Source organism: Thamnophis sirtalis, unplaced genomic scaffold (assembly GCF_051295495.1).
Source record: "Thamnophis sirtalis isolate CommonGarterSnake01/CBP01778 unplaced genomic scaffold, rThaSir2_p1.2 scaffold_2, whole genome shotgun sequence".
In the NCBI taxonomy this organism is placed as follows: Eukaryota; Metazoa; Chordata; class Lepidosauria; order Squamata; family Natricidae; genus Thamnophis; species Thamnophis sirtalis.
The window spans coordinates 169,792,284-169,801,753 of record NW_028261382.1 but is presented as its reverse complement, the minus strand read 5'-3'; the positions used below and the strand labels follow the sequence as shown (position 1 = coordinate 169,801,753).

The following is a 9,470-nucleotide window of genomic DNA, read 5'->3' as shown; positions in this document are numbered from 1 at the left end:
TCAGAATGATGAAATGGTGTATTTCCTATAAATCAGATCAACACCAGGTTATGGTAAGCGGTTCCACCACAAAACCGCGGTAGACTAAAGCGCGCTCGACGAAAGCGCGTACGTGACGTCATCACAGCGCGACGAAAACAGCACGCTGTGAGCGGTAAACTTAAAATTAACGCGTGAATCTAAACCTAACCCCCCCAAACCTAACCCTAAACCTAACCCTTAACCTAACACTAAACCTAACCCTATACCTAACCCTTAACCTAACCCTTAACCTAACCCTAAACCTAACCCTAACCCTAACGCTTAACGTAACCCTAAACCTAACCCTTAACCTAACCCTAAACCTAACCCTTACCTTTATGTGAATCGGCTTGCTTTAAAAGCGCTTTTTAAAGCGCCCTTTTTTCTCCGCGGTCGTATTTGTCGCGCTGCTGACGACGTCAGGTACGCGCTTTAATCGGGCGCGCTTTAGTGGACCGCGGTTTTGACGGGTCACGATGGTAAGCTGGCTTAAGGCAACCGCAGAGACCTCAGCATCTGGAGCACCGCAGGCAAGGGAAAGCTCATTGGTTCCTTCACACTGGAAATGTTTACGCAAGGGATATTTGTTCCCCGAGTTGGGTGAGATAATGTGACGCCAGCAAATAGTATCAGCACCCTGCCCACGCAACTCTATAAAAGACACAGGAGTAGAAAGGAATATTGGCTGACCCTATTTTCTCTCTCTCTCTCTTAGCTCAACCAACCTACTTCTTTGCCTTTTTCCAGCTACTTCTCTTGTTACCACTTTGAGGAATATGAAAAAAGAATTTACTACACTGTTGTGGCCCAGCAGGAGCCGTTGGAGCTGCCACCAGACTCCGACAGCGAGGGGCCCTATGAGTCAGTTCTGGAGGACCCTGGACAGGGTTCCGACCCCGAGCAGGGCACAGAGAGGCTGGTTGGCCACCAGGAGGCGCCTGAGCCTTGGACCAGTGGGGAGGAGACAAGGGAGAGTGAGCCGGAGGCCAGCAGTGAGTTGTTCCTGGATGCACACCATCGAAGAGCTAATAGGTGTCAGGAACAGTTATGCAATTACAGGAGGGGATTGTACTCAGCTGGTGGTCATTAGGCTCCTCTCCAGACTATAAAAAGACTACTTGTGCACACGCCCCTCTTTGCAGAAGTCAACACAGAATCGAATGTCGGGGAACTTTGTATGAGCTTGGCAGGCTGGATTGCTGCCAAGCCTTATCTGTGTTTATTGCTGCCCAAGTTTATCTATGCGGTTGCTGCCAAGGACCTATTTGTCTGTTAATTAAAGGCCGTAATTTATCTCTGGCTCGGAGTGTGCTTTGGTGTGGAACAAAGAGGGTCAGAACACTACACTAATCAATAGTTCCTACTGGAATGGAGAAAGAAATGCTTGTATAAAAAAGTCTATATTCACAAACACATTTGCATCTGGTCACTTAAAAAATCAGGATACGTGCTTTGGTGAGTTCAGCGTGGCATATTTGAGCTGATGTCTGAGCTGTCTTCTTAGCCACAGAGATCGGCCTGTTATCCTTCGTGGGGTTTGTCATACATCTTCAGCCCAAGTCTTCCAACCATCACCAGACTTGAAAGAAAAAAAAAACAGTTTATGGGAAATAAAAGAAAATAGAAAATTTTTGACATGAATGTCCTATCTCAAACATTCTGGTTTGGGGTTTAATTAGAGACAAAGAGGGGGAAGCAAATACATTGGTGGGGGAGAAACTTTGTCTAGTGGTCAAGGTGCAAGGCTACAAACTAGGTGACTGTGAGTTCTAGTCCTGCCTTAGCCATAAAAGGCAGCTAGGTGACTTTGGGCCAGTCACTTTCTCTCAGCCCAGTGCATCTCACAGTGTTGTTGCTGTGGGGAACATAGGAGGAGAAAGGCGTGTTGGATATGTTCAAATCAGTGACGTGCGGTTAGGTTTATGGCTGGTGAGGCAAGCGGGCAAAAGTCGCCCTGCCACCCCGGCGCTGTGTCCGCCATAGAGGTGGGATGCCTCTATGTCGGACACAGCCGCGGGGCTTTCGGACACCCCGGCGCTGTGTCCGAAAGCCCCGCGGCTGTATCCGCCATAGAGGCGTCCCGCTATGTCCAAAAGCCCTGCCGCTATGTCCAAAAGCCCTGCCACTATGTCCGACATAAAAAAAGTGCCAGCCCGCGCACCAGCAGAGGCGGGTAAAACACACACACACACACACACACACACACACACACACACACTACTTGCAATAATACAATTACTTACAAATTACATTAATTTTGAATTCCTCCCCCTCCCTCCCACCCACATACCTTTTCCAGCTGTTTCACAGAGGATTTCAACTCTGCTCTTGTCTGCCATGATGAAAATGTAAAAATGTAAAAGGAAAAAGGCAAGAGTTGTTGAGGTCAGGCTGGGCTAGCTGCTGCCAGAGTCCCCAATGGATGACTCTGCTTAACTGTTTAAAAAAGCCTCTAAAAAAACGCCCTCTACAGGAGGAGACGAGAGAACCACGTGCCTCATCTACATAAGGAATTTTTCGGCTTTTAACCCTTGCTTAACTCTTCTCGAGTGATCATAAAGTCAGACTAAATGAGGCACGTGGTTCTCCCGCCTCCTCCTGCAGAGGGCACTTTTTTTAGAGGCTTTTTTAAACAGTTAAGCACTAAGCAGAGTCATCCACTGTGACTCTGGCAGCAACTACCTCAGCCTTTTTCCTTTTACATTTCTTTTCTTTTCATGATGACAGTGGTGAGGCTCTGCCTCTCCTGCCTCCCCTGACTGCACGTCACTGGTTCAAATAACCTTCACTTATTTGTACAAATAATTAAATAAATAAATAAAATCATGGAAAGGCCACATTACAACCAGACATCAGGTATGAACACATAATGACGGTACTGCAAGAAGACCTAGTTTTGGTGTCACCGTAGCTTGTTGCAGATGCAAACAAGAAATGTTCTTGATAGAGATATTGACATGCAACCATTGTGGTCACATTACTCTAGAGCAGTGTTTCTCAAGGTTGGTAACTTTGAGAAGTGTGGACTTCAACTCCCAGAATTCCCCAGCCAGAATATTGCCAAGGGCCAAAGACATTGAGAAACATTGCTTAGAGCAGAGGGAGTCAAACTGGCGGCCTATGGGCCGGATGCGTCACGCACAAGCCACGCCTACCCCAGCTCCGTGAAGGGAAAAAACATCGCGATACATCATGTGAGGGCAACGTGACGCCGCGGGTTTGACACCTGTGGCTTAGAGTAAGGCAGTTGGTTGGAAAAGGGGAGGCAGATTGTAACTTGAGACTGTATAACCAAAGATTTGCGAGGCTAAAGAAATTTTCCAATTGCTATTAAATTGTCATTTTTAACGTGACAGAGGGGAAAAAATTGTTAAATGCATGGGAATCACATGAATGGTATTAACAATGCTAACTGAAAGCTAATTTAAAGCTAACTTAAGCCTAACTTAGTTTATGTTCCATTTCCTTCTTCTATTTCTGATCACACGCTGACATATCATTTAATGGCCAATCATGGTCCTCAGCCTGAAAATAACGTACATACTTGTAGTCGGAGTAGGTGGAAGAAAGAGGAAGAGAAACATTTTGGATATACTGTAGTCTGGTCCCAGAGTTTCCAAAATTATGGGATTGCTCAATGTCATTTTGGTTTCATTTGATAAACATGTTATTTAATCTAAAACTATTACAATTTTAAAAAGCCATTTCTACTAATGATCAGTTTTTGAAAATAGCAATAGCAATAGCAGTTAGACTTATATACCGCTTCATAGGGCTTTCAGCCCTCTCTAAGCGGTTTACAGAGTCAGCATATCGCCCCCAAAAATCCGGGTCCTCATTTTACCCACCTCGGAAGGATGGAAGGCTGAGTCAACCTTGAGCCGGTGAGATTAGAACCGCTGAACTGCAGATAACAGTCAGCTGAAGTGGCCTGCAGTACTGCACCCTAACCACTGCGCCACCTCGGCTCTCTAAAAAGCACAGTTGTAGCATGGTGTTGTATCCTTAGACATAAATCTCAGTACGTTTCATAAAGCCCCCTCAAAAGTTAACACAAGAATCACACCCTTCATGCAACAGTGAAAACATAAAAGCACACACCTTGCGCCAGCAATCAATCCTGCTGGCATGAATTTCCCTGAGTTGTAGAATCTCATTCCCATAATGCCAGCTAAGGTTCCAGAAGCAACTAATGAAAAAAAAAATTAAATATATTAAAAAACAGAATACATACGATGCATTATTATCTCATGGGTGTTTCTGTAAGGAACTGCCAATCTGAAAAGGGTGTTAATGAAAAGCCAACAATATTCACTTAATATCGGTTCACCAACAAAACCGTGAAGCCCTTATCCGCGCCGACATAAGCGCGGAGGGCAAATCCGCGCCGTCCGAAGCGCTAAGGAAAAAGGCGACCCTAGCGCGATGACATAACCGCGGAGGGCAAATCCGCGCCTTCCGAAGCACCCTAACCCTAAACCAAACCCCTAAACCTAATCCTAACCCTTACCTTAATTTAAATCGGCTTTCTGCCGCCGCGCTGTTTTAAAGAGCCATTAAACCGAACCCCTAAACCTAATCCTAACCCTTACCTTAATTTAAATCGGCTTTCTGCCGCTGCGCTGTTTTAAAGAGCCCTTCTGTCGCTGCGCTGTTTTAAAGAGCCCTTCTGTCGCTGCGCTGTTGTCGCCACGGTGATGACCGCGGTGATGACGTCGCGGCTTTAGCAATGCAGTTTTATCGCCGCTATTTTGACAAGCGCGGTTTTGTCGGGCCACGCTTAATATCTTATCTCTAAACACTCTCTGAGTCAAATAATGCACTCCCTACATTGCAACATCCTCAAATGAACACTTTTTAAGAATATTTGCACTTCTACCTCAAACATATCCCAACAGTCCTCTTTTTTTATCTGGTTTTCAAAATTATGTTTTATTTCAAATAACGTATTTTTGCCTTTTTTTATATCTCTCTTTTGGATTTTTTTGGCCTACGATGGTAAATCGAGCAAACATCCCGGAGGTTGCTTTTTCAAAAAGCAAGTGGACTTTGCTTTTTCCTTGAAGATGTTTCACTTCTCGTCCAAGAAGCGTCTTCAGTTTTTTGAGCAAACCAAACCAGCCCAATAAATCTGAATAATAAACTCCATTTTCATTCTATTCAACATCTATTCCTTGGGGGAATGAGATAGCTCATAGGGGTTAATGGTTAACATAATGGATTTGAACTAAACCTATTAGAGCCTCTATATACTTTTTGGTAATGTGATGTTCAAATGGTTTCCAAAATAGTATCTTGTTCCAGCGTTTGATATCTTCCCTAATTTACTGCAAATTAGTGCCCTTATTTTAAAAAACGCGTAGGGTTTTTTCAATTTCCTATTGAAGAAATTCTATTGGAGGATTTTGCTGCTATTGAGCAAAATCAATTGTACTCTAATGAATAAATGGTATTAAATACATTGAAAGAGTGCAGAGAAGAGCAACAAAGATGATTAGAGGACTGGAGGCTAAAACATATGAAGAACAGTTGCAGGAACTGGGTATGTCTAGTTTAATGAAAAGGAGGACTAGGGGGAGACATGATAGCAGTCTTCCAATATCTCAGGGGTTGCCACAAAGAAGAGGGAGTCAAACTATTCTCTAAAGCACCTGAGGGTAGAACAAGAAGCAATGGGTGGAAACTAATCAAGGAGAGAAGCAACTTAGATCTAAGAACAAATTTACTGATAGTTAGAACAATTGATCAGTGGGACAACTTGCCTCCAGACGTTGTGAATGCTCCAATACTGGAAGTTTTTATGAAGACGTTGGATAACCATTTGTATGAAGTGGTGTAGGGTTTCCTACCTGGACAGAGGGTTAGACTAGAAGACCTCCAAGGACCCTTCCGACCCTGTCAAAGGCTTGTAATAATTATATTTATGAGTCTTATGTATCTATTTGTTTCAGGTAGACTTACTCAGAGAAAGCCAAATGTTCTTTGGGTCTTGAGACAGTTGGTATGCTCCAAGTCCAGCTATCCCACCAAAAAGAAGACCAGCAGCCAAAGAGGGGACACTACCTTGAATAAACAAAATGAACTGTCATTGTTAAGGATAAATAGACATTGGGCAAGCAATAGTATTTTGCTCTGATTACAACCCTTGGTTGGGATTTTTTTAAAAGGTTTCAATGGGGTGTTAATGTCCTTGTAAAATCTAATACACAGGAAGCATTAATTACCACTAGTTGGGGGACATCATTTATACCAGTGGTGGGTTTCAAAAATTGTTCGAACCTACTCTGTGGGTGTGACCTCCTTTGTGGGAGTGGCTTGCCGCCCATGTGACTGGATGGGAGTTGTTTTTAATGTTTATTCAATATTTTTTTTAAAAAAAAAGCACTCCAGAAAGGGAGAAACTTCAATTAAAAAGCATGTTTTTTTTTCCTCTTTCAAACTTAAAATTAAAATACATTAGCTTTATTGATTTTCAAGAAACCATCAGTCATACTTCATAGATCAGTTTTGAAACTGAAAGTGGGCCATTAATTGATGAAAAAATATCTATTTTTTTAAACTTCATGAATCCTAGACAGAATATGGATCTTTCAAACACTAATTAAAGTAATAAATTGTCCTCAGCACTACTTATCCAAAGAGAGTTGCTTTGAACTCTTCAGTAGATCAAATTGTAAGACAGAAAAAAACAACACATTAATAAAGACAAAAGCGATGTCACTTGTACCATACAAAATTGGGTGTTACAATATAAGATATCAGTATGTAGCAGCAGAAGCTGTTTTGTGAGATTATCACCCCAAAACAGTATCTCGAATAGGAGGAATCTATTCCCTGCAACAGTTAAACACCATCTTATCACAAGACTAGTAACAGCAGCTTATTATCAGAATGCAGGTTGAAAAATGCATGTTGGGAAGAAAAAAAACCCTTGTTACTTCACAACTTTACATTTTAAGAACTCGATGATCGACACCAATATTCTTACCTGCTTTTGCATAGCCAATTATTCCACCAGAAGCTACTAAAGCTGCGTAGCCAAATCCAATCCAGTCCAATCCCATCCTGGAACATAACACAACATTTAAGCTGGATCATATTGATGGTGATCAGAGATTAATTCCTCCTGAGACTAATGCTCAAGTTAGACATGAATTAATTAGTGGAAAACCTGAGAGTTAAATTATATTATCACTCATCTTCTCAGCTCTTACAATTATTGCCTGAAAATTTACCTTTGTGGCTAAGATTACTTATTGCTCTGCCGTTAAATTGTCCATAGCATATATAGAAAACCTTAAAAAATTATTTCTAGAAATGCTTCCAAGCTTTAGGATGGATATTTAAAAGACAGTCTGTATGTCTTTGCTTGCTGCTTCCTTACTTGAGGGTAAATTTCAGATTCACTAACTATTCTGGGGAAAAAAATATCAGTCAGTTTGGGCTAGCATTTTGGCATATTGTACATGGCTTCTGTGGAGAGAAATACGTTTTTGTATGATGAAAAAGCGGAATAAACTGTGTAACTACGTAGGGTTGTTTTGAATATGCTTTTACATATTCAATATGCTTTACATCAGTATTACATTAAATTAAATACAAAACAGTGAAATCATATTCTTTTTAGCCAATTTATTTTTCCTCACTTTTGGGCTGGGTAATGAACAGATGTCAGGATAACAAGATTCTCAGCCTATATTATTACCTTGTTAAGTTACCTTGAGCTAAATTCTGCAGTTCAGAGAGGAAGGATGAATACAAGGGGGGGGGGCATATTCATCCCAGAAATCATCAATGTATGAAACCTGCAGTTATTGTGTGTCTCATACAATCTCTGTTAAGTGATCAGCTACCCTGCTGTACATATTGTATAGGTAATTTAAGGAAAAGTGCTACATAAATCAAGAGGATATAATCAAGGACCTTATTCTTATTTTTTTTATTTATGTATTTATACTCTGCCTTATTTATTTTTTTAAAATAACTCAAGGCAGTAAACATACCTAATACTCTTTCCTCCTCCTATTTTCCCCACAATAACAATCCTGTAAGGTGAATTGGCCTGAAAAGACAGTGACTGGCCCATAGTCAAACCCTAAAGCAGTGTTTCTCAACCTTGGCAACTTGAAGATGTCTGGATTTCAACTCCCAGAATTCCCCAGCCAGCAAATGCTGGCTGGGGAATTCTGGGAGTTGAAGTCCAGACATCTTCAAGTTGCCAAGGTTGAGAAATACTGCCCTAAAGGCTGGCTTGAATTCAATTTCTTCTGATTTCTAGTTTGTAGCCTTTAAACCACAAGAGCAAAGTGGCAAAATGTAACTGCCAATCCTGTGACATTTTACGGGAAATGTTAAGTTGCCTTCAATATCCCCACTCGAAGATGCTTTTTCAAGAAGCAACTGGAGTTTCGAGGTTTTTTTTTTCCCTTTGAAGATATTTTGCTTGGAAGGAAGGAAGGAAGGAAGGGAGGGAGGGAGGGAGGGAGGGAAAGAAGGAAGGAAGGAAGGAAGGAAGGAAGGAAGAAAGAAAGAAAGAAGGAAGGAAGGAAGGAAGGAAGGAAGGAAGGAAGGAAGGAAGGAAGGAAAGAAAGAAAGAAAGAAAGAAAGAAAGAAAGAAAGAAAGAAAGAAAGAAAAAGAAAGACAGACCCATAAAGTCCAATTGCCTCTTGAAAAAGCACCCCTGGAACAACCATGACTTGGATGAGTGAGGAAGGGAAAGAAAGAAAGAAAGAAAGAAGGAAGGAAGGAAGGAAGGAAGGAAGGAAGGAAGGAAGGAAGGAAGGAAGGAAGGAAGGAAGGAAGAAAGAAAGAAAGAAAGAAAGAAAGGAAGGAAGGAAGGAAGACAGACCCATAAAGTCCAATTGCCTCTTGAAAAAGCACCCCTGGAACAACCATGACTTGGATGAGTGAGGAAGGGAAAGAAAGAAAGAAGGAAGGAAGGAAGGAAGGAAGGAAGGAAGGAAGGAAGGAAGGAAGGAAGGAAGGAAGGAAGGAAGAAAGAAAGAAAGAAAGAAAGAAAAAGAAAGACAGACCCATAAAGTCCAATTGCCTCTTGAAAAGGCACTCCTGGAACAACAAGGACTTGGATGAGTGAGGATCTCCATAGAAACTTGTTTTCAATAATACCTGATTTTATAGCTGCAGGCATGCATTGCCTTAAAACTTCATCATCTATCAAACTATACTTATCCGGGGATACAGTACATATTACGCAGCAACCTGGAAGTCTCTTACGCTTGGCCTTTGCCGTACTTTTAATACGGCTCAAATGCAAATGCATTCATGAGTCATGAATGCAAAACCTCAGGAATCTCCATTAAATGTGGCTACTTACCCTCTGGTGCTGGAAAAAAATTACAAGAGGGCTGCAGAGCAAGAAAAACAAGACTGCTGCCAAACGATCCTTTTACTATTGAACTAACCCGGGAGTTCAACAACTGCAGGAGAG

At 41.8% G+C, this 9,470-nt stretch overlaps 1 protein-coding gene across 1 annotated transcript; it reads right to left on the bottom strand.

The window, feature by feature from the left end:
- Window positions 1–715: 715 nt before the first annotated feature.
- Window positions 716–9,470, bottom strand: LOC148049262 (transmembrane protein 14C-like). The gene is made up of 5 exons (XM_087707448.1): window positions 9,357–9,470; window positions 7,010–7,086; window positions 5,983–6,084; window positions 4,123–4,210; window positions 716–1,600 (listed from the first exon to the last, which is right to left on the bottom strand). Exons 2-5 carry the CDS (start codon window positions 7,083–7,085, stop codon window positions 1,543–1,545), a joined length of 324 nt encoding a protein of 107 aa, XP_087563574.1. The 5' UTR covers window position 7,086; window positions 9,357–9,470; the 3' UTR covers window positions 716–1,542.